Source organism: Arachis hypogaea, chromosome 7, assembly GCF_003086295.3.
Source record: "Arachis hypogaea cultivar Tifrunner chromosome 7, arahy.Tifrunner.gnm2.J5K5, whole genome shotgun sequence".
Classification (NCBI taxonomy): Eukaryota; Viridiplantae; Streptophyta; class Magnoliopsida; order Fabales; family Fabaceae; genus Arachis; species Arachis hypogaea.
In genome coordinates, this window is record NC_092042.1 from 13,052,885 (window position 1) to 13,077,288 (window position 24,404).

A 24,404-nucleotide genomic window follows, 5' to 3' on the forward strand; every position below is an offset into this window, starting at 1 on the left:
GCTCAAATTCTGAAAGAAAAAGGGGTGTGGAGGATAGAATTAAGTGACATAAGCTAATATGATATAACCGACAGTGGCACGCACCTATGAATATGAATGACCTATCGTTTAAAAAAAGAAAAAAAGAGGTTATAAAAGTTGGAAAAGTTAAAGTAGCTTTAATTTATCCAATTTATAGAGTTGATCTTGTTCAATATAATGTTCATGGCGTGCTTAATCTTTAGAAGTCTATGGGGAGCCCCCAAAATTGATATAGTACCTTTTTTTTATTAGGAGTGAGGTTCGAATACGTAATTTTTAGGTAAGTATAAAAAAATTATATTATTTAAATTATAATTTGCTGACACGAATATAGATATATTTACTTTATTAAAATTTTGTGAAAAAAATTAATGTAATTCATTAACAATTAGTTACATTAACAAGTAGAAAATATTACGAAGACTGGCTAGGGTGCTTAATTAGCTTGATGATAGTTGAATTATACTTTGGAATTTGGATAATTGCAAGTTGCTATAAATTACAAATATAAATTGAAGTAGATCCATTATTTGATTGTAACACACTCTATCTTTAAATTAATTAAAGATGAGTTTCACACTGATGGTCATAAAAATTGAATAAAAACATTCCTTGGCTTTTATTATTTACTTTTCACAGATGTTTATCATCGTCGTCATCTCCTCCGCAAACATCATTTTCTTGTACACGTAGACAAACATATGAAAAGAATATAAGGCTAGCCCACACCTTTCTCTTCTTTTATTTAAGAGGACCCCAATTAGTTTATCTTAATTTACTACCGGACAACTTTAGTTTAGTTAACCCCACAACTAAAGTAAAATTGTCCCCATGCCATAATAATCAAAACTTTCCCACACCAACTCTTTAGTCTTTTAACAGTTTAACATATTCATATCTATATCTAAATACAAAAAGTAAATACTCCCCTACACATGTCTTTATATAACGTAATTAGTTGAAAATTATTAAATAATTTAATAAATTTAATTAAATTATAATTAAATTATTTTTGACAATTAATTTTAATTAATTAATTAAAAAATAGGTTTTTTTAAAAAAAAATAACTCTCATTATTCTTTTCTAAATTTTTAAATTTTTTTATGTAAAAATAAATGTGAGTGAATTTTCATGTAAAAAAAGAGAGATACCCTTCATGATTTGTTTTCACAACGGAACCTCCACAGCAATTAACAATTTAACACACTATTTCCACCAATTCACACGTGCAAACCCTATAATTATTCAAGTTTGATTTCGTCTACCGTGTTACCGTATTCCCACTATATAAACACACACACCAAATCCCTTTTTCCCTCCCACCAAAAACCCAAATACAAGAATTTGCAAAACCAAACCAAATTTATTTAAATTAAATTAAAGATGGGAAACGCAATAGGAATAAGGAGTAAGAAGGCGAAGGTTATGAAGATAGATGGCGAGACTTTCAAGTTAAAAACACCGGCAGTAGCAAACGACGTCGTAAAGGACTACCCAGGTCACGTTCTTCTTGATTCCCAAGCCGTTAAGCACTTCGGCCTACGGGCCAAGCCTCTTGACCCCGACCAGTCGTTAAAGCCCAACAAGATCTACTTCTTGGTTGAATTACCCAAGGTTAAGCCCGAAGTAGAGTCCGACGGGCTTCCTAGAAGGGTACGCTCGAGTGGCGTGCGTGGCATCAACGCCAAAGAAAGGCTTGAGCTTCTTGCGCTCTCCAAACGCTCCGCTTCAGATCTCACGCTCGTCAGACCTGAAGCGGGCCTCAATGGTGGGCCCACTAGGGTCCGGATGCGGTTGCCTAAGGCCCAACTTGAGAAGTTGATTGAGGAGAGTAACAACGACGGTGCTGAGGTGGCAGAAAAGATCATGAATATGTATATGGCCGGTGCCGGTGCCGCCGCAGAGGACGGTGGTGTGAAGGTGGCACAACATCAACATAATAATAATAACAAGCCACGCGGGGTATGTATCCTTTTCTTTATTTAATTTTTAGGGTAACGTTAATATGAATTTTAACAATGATGGTGACACTTAATTGGATGAAACTATAGATCATATAATATACGCATATAATTTTAGATTATACATTTAAACGGTGAATATATTTGTGAGATTATTTTTAGCGGAACTAGAAATGATAAGAAAATTAGGTTAATTACACTCATTTTATAAGAGGTTAAATAAAAATATTTTGTGCATGATAGATATTGCCTAAATATAGTTTATCGAAGAATTAATATTATCATTAATTATTAGGTCATGTCTTACTACATAAGATTTTTCTAATATAGTAATAATAAAAGTCAAACACTATAATATGAATATCTGAAGTAACATTCATCGCTCGATGAAAAACTTTTCAAAATATTCATTCATGAATCCATACTAAATTCATTCTCACGTAAATGAAAAAAAAAATTGGATAATATTGATATTGATAATCACACATTCTGGAATCTTTGAAAATCATTTGAATTTGCGCGTTATCTGTTTGGCACTTTTTCTTTTCAAAATCATGAGCGTTAATTTAGGCGCTGCTTGATGCTGATGTGACATTTGGGAATGCCATGTGCTTGCTTAGATACCATCCTTTTCTTGCTGCTGAATTATGTGCTTTCTCGTTTGATTTTCTCTCTGTTTCTATGTTTATTAACATAATCTATATCTAATTATAATAATAAATAAATTAATGAATAAAATCATTCATCAATATTTTGAAGTAAAGCGGGATTAACTAACCTTGCTGATGGTAACGTGAAAGGAAAACGGAATTATTACTAATATTTTTAGATTATTAGATTTTTTGTTTTGACTATTGTGTGCATTTTTCTTTTTAAATAATGAAAGATGTTTATCGCTTAGTGTGAAGAAGGGATGAAATTTCCTAGCGCAAACAAATGTGAATTAGTTGAGATTCCATTCGATTGGAAGGGTTTCAAATAGTTTTTTTTTTTTTTATCAATTTAAACTAAAGAGAAATTAATAATGTGTTTCTCCTATCATCTGTTTTTTATATACAAATTGCAATAGATACATATTATTTATTAAATATAAGGTAAATTGCATTGAAAATACCTTATTTAATACGTTTTAAAAAGTAAATAAATCAAATTTAAAAGGAAAACTTGAATAAAAACAAATGTGTGTGATTTACATGCAAATATATATAGATTCTATTTCTTCTTTTAAATTTCTTGCGATTTATTAATTTTTTTAAAAATGTGTTAAATAAGGTATCTTCAAGACATTTATGTAAACAATTTTGTGATGGCAAAAACATATTATTAATTTTTTTAGTTTAAATAAGTAAAAAAAAAAAACTCTTGAAATTGATATATCAAAAAAAAAAAAAAAACGGTGAGTTATGAGAAAATGGTTGGTAGGTTGTGTACTTTGGTGTACACATTTTTTAAATTCTTAATTAGGTGAATTAGGAAGTTTCTTAAATTGTTAACGTCTCGCCTTAAAATGGAAAAGAAATTTAAAACATTAATTTAAGAATGACCGAAATGGAAGTCAATTGATAGATCTCATTAATTATAGGTTTAACCATACCATATCCTTGCTTATTTTCTGCCCAAAAAATATAATTAATAAACCAAGGTTAATCAATAACCATTATGACATCTTACATGTTTGGTGTCCAATTATTATATCTTTTTGTTATGGTGTCTACTTGGATATGTATAAAGCAAAATATTGGCTTATGTGTACCACATGGCATTAGGGCAATGATTCCATTTTATTTGATAAATTTATGTGAATGCATTTGATTTAATTTGGAGAACAAGTTCCCAATTTGTATAACATTGCATGTGCACTTGTTCCTCGTTTTCTTCTCAAGACACCTATAAAATTAAATAATGTGTTTTTGGAGACTTTGACTTTGGATGTATTCAAAATTCAAGATATCCAGAAAACAAAGAGATGAAAATATCAAAGGAAAGAAAAAATCAATGCTACTTGTAGTTTGGTAGCGATACATTTCATTTTCTAATTAATAAGTCACACTTAACAATTCTTTTTTTTTTTTGGATCAAATACTTGCATTCACATTTAACTATCAAATATTTTAATAATATTAATTATTTATAGTAGTTATGCTAATTTTCTTCCTTGAATCTTGTATTTTGCAGAAACGAGTGAGTTTTAGTCCAATCCAAAATGAAGAAATTATTAATGCAGAGGAAACTACTTTACAATAGTATTTCTAGCTTGAGTAGCAATATTTTTTCTTTCTCTTGTAGTTAAAATATATACATGGCAATGCTTATGAAAAAGCATGTTAATTTTGTTCTAGGATCTGTAGTGACTTGGATCACTATGTGAGAGCATTTATATGGATAAATTTAAAACAAAAAAAAAGGGGGTATGTATATAGTGGTTTAGAAGGTTAATCTCTTGTTCGAATTTGTACCTCAATGTTACTGGTAATTTGGTAGCAATACATTTGATTTTCTAGTTAGCAATTCACATTTACATATTATTATATTTGGATCAAACATTTACAAAATATACATAATTATTTTGAAAATAGTGCACTCTCTTTGTATTCTCCGTATCTACTCTTGATTGGTTAAATCACCTAATCACCTAATTCTTTGTATTCTCTGTATCTCCACCCTCTCTCACCAAATTCAGAGTAAAACTATGGTGCTTTATTGTCAAATTATGGGAATTTAGATTCAATAGAAAGAACAAATGACGGTAGAAAATAAATGGGTTTAGCTCTAAATGTAGGTTTTGAAACATTGTTATTGATATGTCCGTTACAACTTAATCAAAACAGTTATAAATCAGCTTTAGACGTTATAATTTGGTTGGACACGTTATAATTTAAATTGGTTTTATACGAAAAACATACACCATGCGTTTTTATATAATATTATTACTCTTCAATAAAAACAATTGCAAAAAGCATAACTGTTGGTGTCTACCTCACATATAAAAGGTAAGACATTTTATCTTTAGAATTTAGATATAAATACACATTAAAATGACATAAATATCACAGTGCCTTTTGAAGATACTCTCTCCCTTTGTTCTTTCTACGACAAGACATTCTCTTTCGACGAATAACTCAGTCATCCAAACAATAAGTTCAGAGAGAGGACAAAAAACCCAAAGTTGAATGTCAAGAAAACGAGCTGTATCAAGCTCATCATCTACACAAGAACAGTTATGTTAGAACAAATAATTTAATAATTCATATCATCTATATTAAATTACCAAAAATTTATATCATGATGCAGAAGTGTACTTATACTCATAAAGGTTATTGTTTGATTGAAGAATTATTTTAGTCTTCTTCAATCAAAACCTTCTATATCTATGATAGGATTGATTTGTAACTCTTCTAATGGAAAAAGAGTTAGAGAAATGGTTTTAATGTGTTGGAGTCCGAAACTTGAAATTACTATCTATATGTGATTACGTTTTTTTGGTTTTCCATCGCGAATCTGAGCTCCATTTAAGGGTCTGTCGCTGGCTAATGGGTTGCTGCATGTACAAGATGGAATTCGAACCCCCGACATTTACTTAAGCGGATGAGTGAGCTGACCACTCGATCAACCCAATTTGGTTTCAGATGTGATTACTTACCAAGCAAATAAATTGCCATTGTGCTAGGGCCTCGACCACACCTTTGTGGTATTTGATAAGTAAAGACAATGAATAATTGGACCAAAGTTGTAAGCGGCAAGCTAACCACCATCATGTTATTATTGGGCCATAAGCCCGCAATTAGAAAGTTTTTGTACGAGTCGCCAAAAAAAGTTCCAAGTAGGACAAAAAGGTCTGGTAGACAAAAAAGACAATAAAATTCATGAAATAAGAACCACGTAAACGTGGTTTGATGATTCATACGTTTCTTAATCAAAATGTTCAAAGGTGATTTTTTGGGTCTACATCTGGGGCTTGCAAGGAGATCTAGACCACACACAATCAGACAGACTCGAACCCAACCGACCCGGACACAACTCACAAGGCAGCGATTCCATCGTCCCCTTCCTCGCGCATTTTCGGTACATACATTTTTGTATCCTCTTCTTTATCTTTAGTAGATGATAGGTGACAAAAAAGAAAAACATAATAATTGGGATGCTATTTTTGACCCCACAAAAGTAAATATTATCAATAAATATGGGATTCAAATTTTAGAAGATTGTAAAGCTCCAAAACAATAGTTTGGTTACATTTTTAACCTAATAAAATTTATATTACCAGTGATAAGTTTTCAATATATTATTATTGGTTTAAAATTTATTAAATTTTATTTTCCATATTGATAATTATATTTTTTAGTATTTTATTTTTTGGATAAAATATTATTTTAGTCCTTAATATTTAAGTTAAATTTTAATTTAATTTCAAATATCTTATTTTAGTCTTGAAAAATGTTAAACGGTTTAATGTTGTCTAACTATTAAATTTGATACGAATAATTAATATATTAAAGAGGTAATAACGTTTGATTTTAATATAAGAGAAATCAACTCTCCAACAATTACCAATATAAATGATTTTTCTTATATTTTAGAGTGCTAGTGTTTGAGTGCTAGTGTTTAAATTTTTATACGAAAAAGAAAGTCTTACAAAAAAGTTTTGATTATGCTGTTAGCGTTCACGTCTCTCGTTCGGTCGCTCCATTATATTCATATCAAAATTTTGTAAAAGAAAAGAGTAAAATTCTTCTTTTTGGTTTGAAGTCAACAAAAATGACTAGAAGTTACCAACAGTACAAGTTAAAAATGATGAGGTTTCAAAAAAATTAAAAAACATTATATAATTTAAACTTGGTCTAAAATCAAGTATGTTCTTATTAAATTGAAAAACACATGAAGCTTTGCAAGTTGTCCAACTTGCATAGTCAAAGTTCTAGTAAAAAATTGCAACTTGAAGATAAGCTAAGTTTAGTTGCAATATTTGACTTACTCAAATAATGAGTTGTTACTTAAGTTGATATTTATCAACTTGTCATACAGCTTGATAAAGATGAATGTGGAAGAGGACTCTAGTACACACTTGTGTAATTTGTGCAAGTGGTTCATAATATGCAATTTGTGCACAACTTGATTAACTTGTAAACCAAATGCACCTCCCCAAAATATTATACATAGGTGGTTAGGGTATTTACTAATGGATGTCATGTTTTGCATAGAATTAATGAGTGAAACTTAGAGAGAAATGTAATAAGGTTTCTCATATGTGTAATCTTTTTGCATGAATTATAGAGGAGCGCTAGAGGGCTAACAAGTTTTGTGATTTGTAGCCATCAATTAGCCATCATTGGTATTTTTAATGGTGTGAGATTTCATCCAATCGTATGGGATTACTCACTTTTCTTTTACTGGTTAAGTACTGGCCAGATTTTAATAAAAGTGCTACCACCTAAACTTTCTCCTTTTATAATATGTAAGGTAATATTATAGACTTTTCTATGTATTGTGACAAATTGTAATTTCGCCATTTTGTCATATTATTTTCACTATTGTTTATATTTTTGTTTAGTTTCATCTATTTCTCATTCGCAAATTTTAGTTGCGTTATTTTGCCCCTATTAACTTTGGTACCTAATAGTGATATCAGAGTTCTAGGTTCTTAATCTTCCGCTGCAAAGGGACAAGTTAGTGTCAAAACCATGACAACAAAATTTAAGATCGAGAAATTTCATGAGAATAACTTTTTCTTTTGGAAATTGAAGATCAAGACAATTTTAAAAACGGAGAATTGCTTAGAAGAAATAGAAAACAGGCCTACCAACACTCCTGATAACAAGTGGAAAGAGATGGACAAAAATACCATTGCCAATTTACACTTGACTACAGTAGATTCCATATTATCAAGCATTTCGGAAAAACAGATAGCAAAAGAGATTTGGGAGGAACTCAATAAGTTGTATGTGACAAAGTCACTTCACAACAGGATATTCATAAAAAAAAGGCTCTTTACTCTTCGTATGAGTGAATCCACATCAGTGACGGATCATATCAACAATATTAATATTGTATTTTCAGAACTAACAGCCATAAAGTGTTAGATTTTAGAAAATGAATGTGTTGAACTTATTTTTCAAAAGTTACCATACTCGTATGATCAACTCATCATTAACATCACAAATAACAATATTGCTGATCAATTCCGATTTTATGATGATGATGTTGCTGCTGCTATTCTTGAAAAAGAAAGCAGGCACAAAAATAAAGATGATCAAATGGAAAGTTCTAAGCAAGCAGAAGCTTTGTTGGTGATGAGAGGTAGATCAACAGAAAGTGGCTCTAATGGGAGTCAAAATCGTGGTAGATCAGAGTCTCGAAAGAAGAACTTTACTTGTTAATCTTGGGTTGTTGGATATAAGATTAATATGAAAGTAGATTATTGAAGGTGACTAATGGTGCTCGTGTGATCATGAAGGCAAAACAACATAACAACCAATCTCTACTTGCTTTTCTGAGATACAATTCGAGACGCAGAGGCATCAGTTGCATCTGCAGACCAAGAAGACACAACGATATTATGACATCGCAAATTAGGCCACATGTTAGAACGTGATCTACAGGTTCTTACATAATGTAATCTCCTTCCAGGGCTTAAAACGGTAAATCTACATTTCTGTGAGCATTGTGTAACAAGCAAACAGTATAGATTGAAGTTTGAAAGATCAACCGCTAGAAGCAAGCACATACTAGACTTAATTAATTAGGATGTGTGAAAAATCACCAGAAATATCACTAGGAGGAGCAAAATATTTTGTCTCTTTCATAGATGATTACTCACGAAGAATGTGAGTATTCACCATCAAGAAAAAGTCAGATGTGTTTTCAGTATTTAAGGAGTTTAAAGCACAAATAGAGCTTGAAATTGAAAAAAAAAATAAAGTGCTTGAGGACAAATAATAGAAGAGAATACACTGATGGTGATTTCATTGTATTTTACAAGCACGGGGTGTTAAGAGATAATTCACAGTTGCATATATACATCAGCAAAATGGTATTGCAAAATGGATGAACATAACTCTTCTAGAAAAACTCGAGCAACATTGCAGACTGTAAGATTAGCCAAGTCTTTCTGGATAGAAGCAGTCAAAACAACATACCACGTGATTAACAGATCACCATCAACAGCAATTAGATTGAAAACACTAATGGAGATATGATAAGGTAAGCCACCCGATTATTCTTCTCTATATATATTTGGATGTCCTACTTATGTGATGTTCAATACCCAAAAAAGAATAAAACTTGATCCTAAATCAAGAAAGTGTATCTTTTTGAGCTATGCTAACAATGTAAAGGGATATGGTTTGTGGGACTCCACTGCCCACAAAGTTATTATCAGTAGAGATATTATATTACTGAAAATGAATTGTAAAGAAAGCAAGAAAATAATAGCAGCATTGAAGAAACTAGGGGTGTAAATTACCGAACCGGACCGAAAATTACAGCAGAACCGAACCAAATTTTACAACAACCGATTAGAAAACCGAAAAAATCGTTTTTTTTTTGTTTTTTTCGAAGCAAACCGATCGGTTCGGTTCGGTTTTCGGTTGACTCGGCAGAAACCGAACCGAACCGGACCGAACCGAAAAATGAAGGTTCAATGGTGTGTTTTTACTAAGTTACCCTTTAACCTAGGTATAAAAGGGCAACTTCACACACAACCCTAGCCTTCTTCCTCTCTTTTACGCGAATGAATCCGGAGCCCTAGCTTTCTTCCTCTGTTCTTCTCTTCCACGGTTCCACACTTCCATAGTTCCACCTTCGATTCCACCATGCTCGAGAGAAGGAGACCCTGAAGGAGAACCCCTAGCTTCTCTTCCTCTCTTCTTGTCTTCAGTCATCGCCGTCGCAGGGTTGCCTCGCAGGGTCGCCGTCGCTGGGTTGTCGTCGCTGCCTCGCTGGGTCACCGTCGCCGAGGAGCAATCCATTCACCGAGAAGCAGTCCTGTCACCGAGCAGCAGTCCAGTCGCTAAGCAAGACTCCAGTGGCCGTCGCAGTCCAAATCGAGCGCCGAGCAGCACTCCTGTCACCAAGCCATCTCCTGCAGAAAGCAACTCCACAATGTCTTCTTCGGAGGTTAGAAATTCTGAACAATTATTGTTAGAGATTCTGTTTACTGATATTGTGCTTGATTTAACCTGAACAATTGTTTTTACAAATTCTGTTTGTAGTTATGATTTTGAGAAATTCTGTTTGTGCCTTTGTGGTTATGTTTTTTAGAAATTATGTAGCTAGAAATTCTGTTTGTATTGGTTGCATCAAGAACTCACAGGATAATGCATCGCTTTATTTTTTTATTTTAATTTTTTTCCTGGATGAAAAATAGAGACATTCATTGAATACATTGCTTGTGAGGTAATATGAAGTTTGATGTTTAATTTTTGAAGTAGATTCTAAACCCATGTGATCTCTGCTTCACCATCTGTCAAGCTTTAGAATTCAGCTTTAGTGGACTATGCATGAACTGGCTAAAAGTGGCAGTTGATAGTAATTTTAGGGATGAAATCATTGAGATAGGCATTGGACTAGCTTCACTCATTCCCAATTTTGATAGAAGGTCTATTATATATTTTGTTTGGGACAAACTGCATAGAATCTGTTCTATGAACTTCATTTCCAAGAAAATTCTTTGTTACTATGCAATCTGATCTTGGTATCTATTTTTACTTTTTGTAGTTGGCAATAAAGAATTTACTTTTTGCATGACTATGTGGTTGAATAAAGATAGTAGAATCCATTTCTATATTGCAAGAATATTGTGTATTCTATCAAATATATGAACAGAAAAGTAGTAACTTTGAAGCCCTTTTATATATGATTATTGAAACACTTTGAACACAAATTAAATTGGGTAAAGTGTTACTGGTTCCTTTGGTCTTTTCAACATCCTTACATTGATTAAAATGTAAAAATATTTATGTTAATAATCAAAGAGCTTGTTTACGCTGAAGTTATTTGGCTGTTATTTGATCATTAAAGATGGAATATAGTTCCTTATGATTTCTCTAAAACTTTTAAAGCTGGTTGTTCTACCCGACTACAGCTTATTTTATTTGTCCATAATTTTCATTGTGTTTGCCTTGTTTTTTATCTATTATGGTTTTGAAAGTTGTTTTTTATCTGTCATGGTTTTGAAAGTGAAATTGCATATTATTTCATATTGCTACTTGGAATTGTTGAAAAGGATGTTAAAAATTTGTTCTTATTTCTCTTTGGTGCCATTTTATGAAACATGTTCTTGGCATGCAATCAATGCTTACAGGAATACCTGTCCTATATGATGATTGACCTCATTTACTTCCTTCACCTTTTATTCCTTAAATTTTTAAGATGCTTGTTTTGGTGGACTGTTAGAGCTGTTAACGAATTTAAATTCTGTTGATTATATGGCAGTTGGTGAGTATTAAATGATGCTTGTTTTGGTGGACTGTTTGAGCTGTTAATGATGCTTGTTTTGGTGGACTGTTAGAGCTGTTAATGAATTTAAATTCTGTTGATTATATGGCAGTTGGTGAGTATTAAATGATGCTTGTTTTGGTGGACTGTTTGAGCTGTTAATGATGCTTGTTTTGGTGGACTGTTAGAGCTGTTAATGAATTTAAATTCTGTTGATTATATGGCAGTTGGCGAGTATTAAATGATGCTTGTTTTGGTGGACTGTTTGAGCTGTTAATGATGCTTGTTTTGGTGGACTGTTAGAGCTGTTAATGATGCTTGTTTTGTTTCTGGAAACAATACTTTTGGTGCTATTCATGAATTAAAAACCTTAATTTTTCATTGTTCTGTTTATATATATATGCAGCCAACAAGCAATGAGGTGCCCAGTGAGCGGACGCCTCTCATTGGGGGTGAAATTGTTGAGTCCGCGGTACGTTCTTCAACGGACAGCGGCGTGCTTACCAAACCCCCGTCCCATCCTAGATCAAAGAAGAGGAAGGTTCATTCAACTAATGTGGGTGCAACTCCGGGAGCAACTCCAACAAATCCATCTCCAAGCACTGTGGAATTTGATGAAGAGGATAGCAAGGATGAAGCTAATGAAGGTAACAGAAAACCTTCTAGACCTAGATCTTGGACTTGGGAACACTTTACAAGGGATCCTAAGTCCAAGCCATCACATCCTAGGGCTAAATGTAATTGGTGTGGTGCATCATATGCATGTGACTCTCATAGAAATGGTACAACTAATATGCGTTATCATTTGTTGAACCAATGTAAAAAATTTCCTAGGGAGTCGGGTGACCCTAGTCAAACAATCCTTACCTTCCAACAAAAAAAAAGGGTGAAGGGGTATTTACTGCAGTTACTTTTGATGCTGAAATGTGTAGAAAAGCCCTTGCTAGGATGATAATTGTTGATGAGCTACCATTCAAGTTTGTTGAGGGGGAGGGATTTAGATTCTATATGAGTATTGTGCAACCTAGATTTCCACTTCCGGGAAGGATTACTGTTGCTAAGGACTGTTGGAATCTCTATATTAGTGAGAAGAATAGGTTGAAAACTGTGTTCAAGCAACCGAATCAATCTGTTTGTTTAACTACTGATTGTTGGACTTCTGTGCAAAATCTGAATTATATGTGTCTCACTGCTCATTACATTGATCATGATTGGAAATTGCAAAAGATGATTATTAATTTTTGTCTTATTAAAAACAACAAGGGAGAAACAATTGGTAGAAAGATTGAGAGATGTCTTTTGGGGTGGGGGATATCTAGAGTGTTCACAATTACTGTTGATAACGCTAGTTCTAATGATACTGCAATATCTTACCTAAGAACTAGAATGGAGGATTGGAATTTACATCCTTTGAAAGGAGAGCATTTGCATGTTAGGTGTTGTGCACATATTCTTAATCTTGTTGTTAATGATGGATTGAAAGAGATGCATGAATCTATTAGCAAGATAAGAAATGCTATTAGATATGTGCGTGCTTCCCCTAGTCATATGAATAGGTTCAAAGATTTCATTAAAGAAGCTAGGATACAAGACAAGTGTACTATCCAACTCGATGTTCCCACTAGATGGAACTCTACATACACCATGCTTGAAAGTGGTTTGAAGTTTCAAAAGGCGTTCAAGAGGCTAGGGGAGAGAGATACAGAATATGCTCTAATGCAAGGTGGTATTCCGAGGAATATTGATTGGGACAATGCAAAACACTTTATGGAATTCTTGAAAATTTTTCATGATGTTACAAAGAATGTGTCTGGTAGTTTGCTTGTGACTTCTTCTCAATATTTTCATGAGTTTTGTAAGATTTTGCGTGTGTTCAAAGCTTCTTGTGGTAGTCGAGATCCATTACTTGGGAGTATGGCTGAGAGGATGAAGCTTAAGTATGACAAGTACTGGGGTAACATTAAAAATATCAACATGATGATTTTTGTTGCTGTGATTCTTGATCCTAGATACAAGTTGAAGTTTGTCAACTTTAGCTTTGAAAAGTTATATGATAAGGATGATGCTGATTTTTTGGGTGCAAAAGTGAAAGAAACCTTCTCCAAGATGTTTGAATGCTATATGAATGCAAATAATGGGGGAAGATCTTTTACTTCAACAACAATGGATGGTGCATCAGATGTGGGAGTACCTGATGGCGACATGGCTGGTGATTTTTTTAAGGAGGTGCATTTTCATGAGATTATCAACAAGAATGAGGTGGATTTGTATTTGATGGATGGTTTAGAGAAGCCTGGTGATCAAAATACTTTTGACATATTGAATTGGTGGAAGGTAAATTCTAGCAAGTATCCTATCTTATCCCAAATAGTTAGAGATGTCTTAGCAATGCCGGTCTCAACTGTTGCTTCAGAATCAGCTTTTAGCACTGGTGGAAGAGTGCTTAACAACTATAGGAGTTCTTTAACTCCAAAGACAGTTGAGGCATTGATATGCACACAAAATTGGCTTCGTGCTTCTCCAATGACAACTGATTTTGAGGAGCTTATTGAAGAGTTTGAGAAACTTGAATTAGGTATGCAAAAAAGAAATTTGTAGTTCCTTTCATGGTTTATGTTTATAATCTATAATCTATATTATATTTATAATCTATATTGATTTTCTTGTTTTATTTTTGTAGAAATTGCACCAACCGGAGAAGATGAGGATGAGTCTGGTGTGGATTCAGATTAAGCATGGTGGTTGATTGGCTGTTTGGTTTTTATTTGTTTTAAAGTGACTGTTGTGGTTTAAAGTGTGTTTATTTTTGTTGTTTTGCTAGACATTTTTAATTGCCTTTGTTTTATATTTAATTAAGTTGAATTTGTACTGGATTTGGATGTGATATACTCTTGTTATTCTGCTTTATTGAAGGTTTTAAACTTTATTTTATGATATTTTAAATTCTATTTATTAGGTATAAAAAAACCGAAAAAACCGACCGAACCAAACCGCTGTTGGTTCGGTTCGGTTCGGTTCGGTTGTTCAGAAAGCAGCCAACCGAATGGTTGATATTAGCGTTCAACCGATCAGGTCAGTTCGGTTTGTTTTCGGTCCAAAACCGAACCAAACCGAACCGATTACACCCCTAGAAGAAACTACTACAATATACATGGATAATAAGTAGAGAAAGAGATTCTTCTGAATCAGAACTTAAGCAAGTTGTACAAGAACCAGCTGAAGTTCACAAAATAACACATGAACTAAGAAGACCATCATGGAATGATGACTACATCATGACTTGTCATGATGCATATTGTTTTGTTACTGAAGATAGAGAACCATCAATCTTTTAAGATTGCGTTGAAAATCCAGATTCTTCTTTATGGATGACAGCCATGCAAGAAGAAATAGAAGCACTACGCAGAAACAAGACATGGGAGTTTGTCCCACTTCTGAATGGAAGAAAAGCCATTGATAACAAATGGGTCTACAAAATCAAGCGTGACAATCACGACCAGAAAGAATGTTATCGTGCGAGACTGGTAGTGAAGGGATTTGCTCAAAAAGAAGGAATTGATTTCAATAAATATTTTTTCAGTAGTTAGAATTTTTATAATAAGAATAGTTCTTGCTATATGTGTTGTGTATGATTTACATCTAGAGCAATTAGATACAAAGATTGCTTTTTTTCATGGTGAACTTAAAGAAGATATATATGTGCTCTAATCAGAAAGGCTTTGAAGAACCAGAAAAAAAAACTTGGTTTATAGAGTAACCAAATTTTCGCGCGGCTTAAAGCATGTGTCAAGATGTTAGTACAAGAGATCTGATTCCTTCATTATTAACCTTGATTACAACAAACTTCAGTTAAATTATTGCACTTATTACAAGAGGTCTAGTAATGGTGTAAAAATCATTCTGTTGTTGTACGTAGATGATATGTTGGTGATAGGCCCTAACAAAGATTGTGTCCAAGAATTAAAGTCTCAATTGGCTAGAAAGTTTGATTGAAAGATTTGGGACCAGCAAACAAGATTTTAGGGATGCAAATTTGCCGAGAAAGAAAAATTAAAAAATTTGGCTATCCCAAAAAAAATACTTGAAGAATGTCTTGCGGTGCTTCAACATGCAAAAGTGTAAGCCGATATCTACCCTACTTCCTATCAATTTTAAATTATCTTATGAGATGTGTCATAGCAGTGAAGTAGAGAAGATAGAAATATCTCGAGTACCATATGCATCGGCAGTGGGAAGCTTTATCTACGTCATGATTTGCAGCAAACCAGATTTTGCTCAATCTGTCGGGATGGTCAGTAGGTTCATGGTAAATCCAGGAAAAGAGCACTGGAGTACTATGAAGAGAATCCTGATATATATCAAAGGAACCTCTAATGTTGCTTTATGTTTTGGAGGATTTGAATTTACTATCAAAAGTTATGTTGACTCTGATTTCGCAAGAGATCTTGACAAAAGAAAGTCCATTATAATCTATGTATTTACGCTTGCAGGAGGTGCAATAAGCTGATTATCAAAATTACAAGTAATTGTAGCATTATGAACTATAGAAGCTGAATATATAACAGCTACGCAATCTTGTAAGGAAGCAATTTGGTTGCAAAGGTTAATAAAGGAACTCAGGCACAATTAAGATATGTTTGTGACATTCAGAGTGCCTTGCATATCGTAAGAAATCCAACTTTTCACTTAAGAACGAAGATAATATGAGTTCAATATTATTTTGTTCGTGAAGTAGTGGAGGAAAGAAAAGTGGATATGCAGAAAATCCACACCAACGACAATCTTGCAGATATCATAAATCAATATAGATAAATTTGATAGGTACAGATCTTCTCTTTGCCTATTAAAAATATGAGCAGAATGAATACACAAAAGAATAATTTTGAGTGGGAGATTGTGAAAAGAAGAAGCAAAAATCTTCTTTTTAGTTTGAAGTCAACAAAAATAGCTAGTGGTTACAAGTGATACAAGTGAAACATGATGAAGTTTCAAGAAAATTAAATAACATTATAGAACTTAAATTTGGTCTAAAATCAAGTATGTTCTTATCAAGTTGAAAAACTTATGAAGCTTTGCAAGTTGTCAGCTTGCATAATTAAAGTTCTAGTTAAAATTACAACTTGAAGATAAGCTAGTTTAGTTGCAATCTTCGACTTAGTCAAAAAATGAATTGTTACATAAATTGATATTTATCAACTTATCATACAATTTGATAAAGATAAATATGGAAGAAGACTCTACACACTTGTGCAATTTATGCAAGTAGTTCATAATGTACAATTTGTGCACAACTTGATCAATTTTAAACTAAATACACTTCCACAAAATACTATATGTAGATGGTTAGAATTAATGAGTGAAACTTGCTAATGGATGTCATGTTTTGCATAGAATTAACGAGTGAAATTTAGAGAAAAAAGTAGTAAAACTTTTTATATGTGTAATCCTTTTGTATGAATTTTCAAAATATGTAAGAGAGTATTATAGACTTTTTCATGTATTCTCAAATATTGTAATTTGACCATTTTATCATATTAATTTTACTATTATCTATATTCTTTTTTAGTTCTATCTATTTCTCATCTGCAAATTTTAGTTGCTTTATTTTATCTTTAAACTTTGGTACCTAAAAGTTTTAAGGTGTGACAATATTAAATCTGTTTGAAATTTTTTAAGACTAAATTAAAATATTAAAAAATTAAATTAAAATTTGACCTAAATATTAAGAATTAAAATAATACTTTATCTTTATTTTTATTTTTATGAAAACAATATTACATTACTAACAAAATTTTGGCCAATACTCTAAATCTTAAGAAATAAATTCTAAATTTAAAATTTTAAAATATAATCCTAATAATATAAAAATAAAATATTAACTAAATATTAATAAAAAGTCTTGGGATAGTAACATTCTTCTTTTATATTATAGCTAACCAGAAATACGAGCTACAGTTTTATTTAGTTGAAAAGTATGGGATTAATGTTAGAGGGACTCATCCCTCACTTTAACTTAATTCCAAGTTCCATTTAGCCATGTAGGTAACAATGATGAAAAGTTTAAATGAATATTACACGAGTTATTCTAGAATATCCGCCTGCAAATATTCAAATAATTAGATGAATTTAATTTTATACGCTATCAATATTAAAAAAATAATTAATTATAACATAATCTTCTATATTCATTTAGAGGTTATAGTTTCGATTTTTATTTCTAATTTTAGAAAGAAAAGAAAACAACCGTCCTACGTATATTTCAAAAATCGCTAGCAAATTTATATTTATATAGAGTATAAATTAACATAAAATGCATATTAAAAATATATTAAATAATAAATATATATATATAAATATATGATAACTGATTTGATAGTTAATTTTTAATGTGCACATAATATCTTTTAATCAAAATAAATAATTTTTAAACTCACTATTTAAAAATTAACTATAATAGAATAACTGTATAAAACATCAAAATAAAATTCTAATTAGATATGTATAAACAACCTATATCAAAATTAATTTCATCAGTAAATATCTTTATAAAGTATTTATTTACTAAAACTTTCAGAAAGAGCACACTAAGAGACCAAATTCGAAGACAGCAAACCACCCTATCGACCTCACCAAGGATCACAAAAGACCCTCAACAATGGCTACAGAATCAATAATTTGAAGAAATTATCCAACCATCAACATAGTGAGACAATAAAAATCTCAAGAGAAAAAAAAAAAGGAAGTTTTTCACTTTCATAGTTTACTCGCACACAATACAATCCCCTTCTTAATTTAGAACATCAAGATTTTGGAAACATAGGAATTAAGTAAATCTATCAGCAATAATTAATGATAAGTCTTCCTTAACCCAAACATGAATAAATTGAAGTGCTAAATTATATGTAAATTAAAGTCCACAGCCCAATGCAAAATCAACAGAAAAGTCCTTCCTTCCATTTCCAAATATGAGATCAAAAAAGTTGCTAAGATTATTATTTTTCTTACATAGCAAAATTTGGTCAGAGTTCTGAACTAGTGTCATCACAATTTTCTTAAGATGTTACCGATTTTGATTTGTCTTAGTCGTGAGACAAATCACGGACCAAGTTTCCGTGTGCATCGTAGATAATTTTGCCGGAAAAATCGACGGGACGACACCGTTCTCCCATCAAGATGTTCTTCTTCCAAATAGCTTCATCATCTTTTTGGTGTTGATCATGATCATCACTACTGTAAAAAATCTCTTCTTGTTCTTCTTCTTCTTCTTCGGTCGCTTGCACTTTCCTCCATGAAAGCATCTTGGCCATGGAAGAAACCGCTCTATTGCTGAGATTGCTATTTATCTTTGTAATAAGCTTGTTCTTCTTTGAGCTGGCTGATTCCAATGCTCTTGCCTTGAACTTCTTCATCTTTCTAGTGCCACAGAGAAAAGTTATAACAGAGAATATAGAAAAGATTGAAAGCAGAACAAGGAAGGGTGTTGTTTTGGGCATAGAAGAGGCAAGAAGAAGAGGTCTTGCCATGTTTATGGTTATGATTAGAATTCAAGTTAACTTAGCTTGGTTTAAGGAACAACAATGGCATATAAAAATGTACTTTTGTAACTAACTTTATATGTGCCTTAAGGGTCAGGGGCATAAAGCACTTTAGTCGTATAAAAAAAACCAATGTAATTTTACTTGGTTATTGTTACTGAAGGGTAAATGGTCTTTTATCGGATATTATGATATGAAAATTAATTTTAATATGAAAGTAAAAATGATGTAATTCAAATATATGGATGTATCGGGTGATGTGCATGTATGGTGGCATAAAATTTGTGAGAAAGCACAGGAGAATAAAGTTTTTTTAATAATATAAATAATAGGTTAAATAAGAAAAATTAATTTTAATTTTAAAAATCAAATTTTGAATTAATTAGGTTTAATCAGAATTTTATTTTTTTTTGGTTGCAATTGTTCTCTCGCAATTATTTGTTACTGTCGCTGCTGCTATATCGCAACTCCGGTGTTCTGCAGCGGTTATCTCGTTACTTATTTTTTATCAATTAAGTGGAATGTTCATTTTACTATGTATGCGGATAGTTTTTTTCATTCTAAAGTGGATGTTTATTTGGATATACTATTGGTATTTTACTTGATTTGCTTAATTCTGCCAGCACATGTTCCGCAGTATGTTCATTTTACTATGTATGTGGATGGTTCTTTTCATTAAGATGTAGATGTTTATTTGGGCCATACCATTTGGATAAACGAAGACTAGGATAAAGTAGAGACGTCGTCGTGGTGAAGCTATACTACGGGGGACCTTCTTCCTCGGCAGGAATGCACGCCGTAAGAAAGCAGTAGGGTGATGTGGCTGTGTGCGGCGCAGTAGGATGATGAGCGGCCTTCTTACTCGTCAGGAATGTGCGGATGTTGGGAACAGAGGCACGGTGCCACTATGGGGAGCAGGGGCAGAGGTAGCAACGGCACTTCGCGAGCTTCAGGAGAGATGGAGAGGCACTGGTGCGACATGAAGTAACGATGAAACAGCGTCTTCATTCTGTGCGAAGTGGCAATGGCAGCACACTGCAGCTTCTTAATCAGCGACGATGGACGGCGTTACAGAAGAAGCGGCGGTGGGAGGCTGGGTTGAAAATAGGATTTAGGATTTGGTGTGAGTGAAAATAGATAATGAAAAAAGTGAAAGGTAAAAGTGAAATTAGATTGAGATATTTTTTTTATAGTTATTGGACATAGAAATACAATCCATTATTGATGTTATTCACATTCCGATTGTCTATTTAGTGGAAATAAAAATTTGTTATAATTTGTAAAAAATTTGAAGTCTTGACACGTGGCAAAAAGTTGCAATAAGGTGAATGTCTCATAAGTTTAAATTTTTCGCAACTTATGAAAATATTTTATTTGTATATGAGTATTCTATTGGATAGATCCATTTTACACTAATATTTTGTCCATATATAAATTTTTTACCTGATAGATTTTATTTATATATTTTTAATATATCAAATAATGTCATTGTCAATCAAACTCATAGTTAAAGTTTAGAAGAAAAAAAAGAGAGCTTTTTGAAGCACTCATTAAATATTCTTTAAAATTACACACAGATTTTTCCAATTTTATACTATTAAAAGAGTAAAAGACTAAAATGACTTGATAAGATAATAGACTAGTGTTTAATTCAAACACAATAATTCGAATTCAAATAAATTACGTTATAAAAGTTATTTTATGTGTTAAATATGTACACAATTAGATCTATCATGTTAATATATAATAGGGAATAATTTAACTTATAATTTTTAGAGAATATTGGAGAAATTACCAAAAAAAATAGAGAATATGTATGTGAAGTTTTTGACGACTTTATTTGTTAGGAATCAATTTTTTTAACAAACAATCAGCTGACAAAATAGTAGATGAACTTAATTTTTTATATAAATATAATAATATATTATCATATTAACCAAAATATTTAATTTCCACATCATTATTTAAGAAATTATTGAAAATTTGTTGAATGTTGTTAAAATAAAACCAGTCTCTTATTCTAATTCATTCGTTATCTTTCACATAAATCTAAATATCTAATTAAATAATAAAGGACATCAAAATTAGTTGTAGTATCTAGAAATCTATACTATTATTTTTTTTTAATGTGAAAAATAACATTTAGAAAAAGACTTGTATTATACACATGTGGTTTAGGAGTTTGTTACGGATCTTGTATTTTCAATGTTTTAGAGTGGACCATTCCCCTTTCCCAATTAGTGAAGTTGAAAGTCTCTTTTCATGACTATGCCAAGGAAAATAAAATCAAAAGCTTAGTCAAATAGGATAATATTTCAGGATTCTTAATTAGCTATTTGGTTTGAATTTTGAACTAATAAAAGTTTCATATTCAATTATAGATTTGTAAATTTAACTCTGAAATTTAATATATGGTCAGACTATTTTCATTTTTAAGTTCTGGGAATCTAATTAAAATAGTTTTATTATGTTATATTCAATAACTGTATGATAACTTGATGAATGTCTATAGAGTGTTATTCAGTAAAGCAAGTATATGATACTTACTCGTGAAGTAAGTAAATCCCTTTCGTACATGAAATTATTATTATTATTATTATTATTATTATTATTATTATTATTATTATTATTATTATTATTATTATTATTATTATGAGGTAAAAATATTTATTCCTACAATTGAATTTTACGTTTTAGATGATCATCTTTAAATATGGATAGATGTATTGCAAGTTTCATATATTTTAAAGATATAGCTAATCCCTTAAAAACTTTTATAAATATGTGAGATTTTTCTTATTTTCTAAGGTAAATTATAAAAAATGCACCTAAATAATTTTATGGGCAATTTACGTATATAAATTGTTTGAGCCCCAATATTACGCAAATACATTGTTTTCAAATTCAATATGCAAATGCATTGTTTCACTATTTTATGTAAATCGTTACTGGCAGTAGCGGTTTATAGGTGTGCATAAACCGCTACTACCTGCCGCGGTTTATGTGTGGGAGTGTGTGAGTGTAAATCGCTGCTGCCAGCAGCGGTTTACGTGCGTGTGAGTGTAAACCGCTACTGCCAGTAGCGGTTTACGTGTGATGGGCTGAATGAGGCTGCCTATATAAACCGTAGAGGGGCCAAATGTGGAGAGGTAGAGTGTTATTCACAAATGGAGGGGGAGGATAGTTTTGTGGCTCTGGTTCACTGCTCTGGAAAAATTCAAAAGAGCAAAAGGCATGGTGTAAAATTCACAGATAGAGAACCGCTTAGTGTTTTTATCCGATCGTCGAATACGTTGGCGGAGATTAAGCAAAGCATATTACGGAAGCTCGGTACCTGTGGGACGAAGTGGGTAAAAAAATTATTTTACAAGATTCCCATTGATGTTGTCTCAACTGGTGTGAGATATGAGACCTTCGTGATCGGGTCGGATGAAGACTTGCAGGTCTTGTTTCACTACAGGAGTAGTTTTCCGGAGGTGAGGGTAACTGAGCTGTTTGCGAAGTTGGAAGATGGTGTGGATAGCTCTGGGGCATCGGCACCTAATCCTCAGTCGACCCCAGCTGGTGGTGCATCAACATTGATGCCTGTGGTAGCAGTGGCAGTTCCGAATGCGGAGCCCAAACGTGTTGGGCTGTTCATGCATATGTTGGTCCTGTTGTTCCTGATTTTGAATGCGATGCCGGACCGGATCGAGTTGAGAATGCACTGTTTGACGATGATTCAGATGAGGAGCCTGTCGATATTGGTGGGGACAGTGATGATGATATTCCAAGAGGTGGAGACCGCTCACCGAATAGGTCCTCAAACCACTCCCAAGCTGGTCGGCCACCCTCCATGTATTTCTCAAACTCACCAAGGCAACCACTCACAGCCTCCCCATCCACAGGCAGCCCTAGCTGAAATGCCACGTCCTGCAATGTCACTGTGCATTCTCCGAAAGGCATGTGGAACGTATGCGTCTCAGGACGCCACCTCTCAACGAACGCACTAACAAGCGGCTCATCCAACCAGAACCATTGGCTGTTTAGCCTTGCCAAATGGTACAATCCAGCCCTCTCTAAATACGGGATGATCCTGTCATGCATGGGCATATTCTGTTGCCGTCTCACACTGTATATACACCTAGTGGGCTGCACAGAACAACAAAGAAAAACAGAGTCCAATTAAATTCTCCTATCCTTAAACAAATTCCCATATCTAACCGTATACGAATACCTTAAACCATCAACAAATTCTCCTATATAGTATTAAAAAAAATTCCCTAGTCACGATAGGGAAAATAACAACACACATACTTTACTAAATAACATCGAAAAATTTTAAAATATTGTACAGCTTTAAAATTTAAAACTTCATATCATACAAATATCCTAAACAAACTATAATAATTCACTAACGTCAACTATCCCTTTCCCTAAACTAAACCAACACCATATAGCATAACATTCATTGACGGGATTTGAAATTCAGGTAACTAGGCATATATATAACTTACCAAGAAAAACTCAAAATACTAAACCAAAATCAATGAACTAACATCCTAGCATGCGAACCCTAATTTCAAACTAGAGGGAATAATCTATAAATTCTAATTCGTCTACCTAACCTACCATTTTTCTGACTAACATATGCAAAGCCTAGAAAAAAATAAATGTTAATTAACCTCGTCACCAATAGAACCGGCAATATGCGCAACACCGTTCAGTCGGTACAGGGTCCTGCCTGCCATGATAACTCGCCAGAAATCGCCGCTGAGAAACCTCGGGCCCGCTCACAACTTGCTCTGACCTCTCTCTAGAATTTTCTCTCTCTAAAAAACTCCACAAACCATCTAAATGCATAATCCGCGGCTACAACTACGGTTTATATAGGCAAAGCATCACACGTAAACCGTTACTGGCAGTAGCGGTTTACACTCACACACACACACGCACGTAAACCGTTGCTGCCAGCAGCGGTTTACATTCACACACTCCCACACATAAACCGCGGCAGGTAGTAGCGGTTTATGCACACCTATAAACCGCTACTGCCAGTAGCGGTTTACATAAAATAGTGAAACAATGCATTTGCGTATTGAATTTGGAAATAATGTACTTGCGTAATATTGGAGCTCAAATAATTTAGATGCGTAAATTGTCCTAATTTTATTATTGATAAAAATATATTCGAATTTTGTTATCGATAAAAATATTTTTAAATAATTTAAAAATATGATAAAAATATCTAACATTGAATATATATTTTCAAAAAATATTTTAGAAATTAAATTTTGATACGATTTTTTTAAACATGGTTAAAAAAATGAGATATTTTTATTCTTAAAATTTGGTGATTTTTCGCTAAATATATATTTTTTTGTAATTTTTTTATCAACAACCAATAATACTTTTAAAAAATAAAAAATATAGAGATTAATTTTTATCCAGTTTTCTTGTGTATATTTTTTAAAT

At 32.6% G+C, this 24,404-nt stretch overlaps 2 protein-coding genes across 2 annotated transcripts; both read left to right on the plus strand.

The window, feature by feature from the left end:
* The first annotated feature begins 1,218 nt into the window (after positions 1-1,218).
* LOC112702519 (uncharacterized protein At1g66480) lies at positions 1,219-4,556 on the plus strand. The gene is made up of 2 exons (XM_025753587.3): positions 1,219-1,984; positions 4,159-4,556. Exons 1-2 carry the CDS (start codon positions 1,406-1,408, stop codon positions 4,225-4,227), a joined length of 648 nt encoding a protein of 215 aa, XP_025609372.1. The 5' UTR covers positions 1,219-1,405; the 3' UTR covers positions 4,228-4,556.
* Positions 4,557-13,025: 8,469 nt separating this feature from the next.
* Positions 13,026-14,298, plus strand: LOC112701151 (zinc finger BED domain-containing protein RICESLEEPER 3-like). Its single transcript, XM_072198620.1, has 2 exons — positions 13,026-13,990; positions 14,096-14,298. Exons 1-2 carry the CDS (start codon positions 13,060-13,062, stop codon positions 14,146-14,148), a joined length of 984 nt encoding a protein of 327 aa, XP_072054721.1. The 5' UTR covers positions 13,026-13,059; the 3' UTR covers positions 14,149-14,298.
* The last annotated feature ends 10,106 nt before the right edge of the window (positions 14,299-24,404 follow it).

Coding starts and splice junctions, on each gene's coding strand:
- LOC112701151 (XM_072198620.1), top strand. CDS start 13,060: ATGCTTGAAAGTGGTTTGAAGTTTCAAAAGGCGTTCAAGAGGCTAGGG. Junction 13,991..14,095: donor GTTTGAGAAACTTGAATTAG/GTATGCAAAAAA, acceptor TTATTTTTGTAG/AAATTGCACCAACCGGAGAA.
- LOC112702519 (XM_025753587.3), top strand. CDS start 1,406: ATGGGAAACGCAATAGGAATAAGGAGTAAGAAGGCGAAGGTTATGAAG. Junction 1,985..4,158: donor ATAATAACAAGCCACGCGGG/GTATGTATCCTT, acceptor TGTATTTTGCAG/AAACGAGTGAGTTTTAGTCC.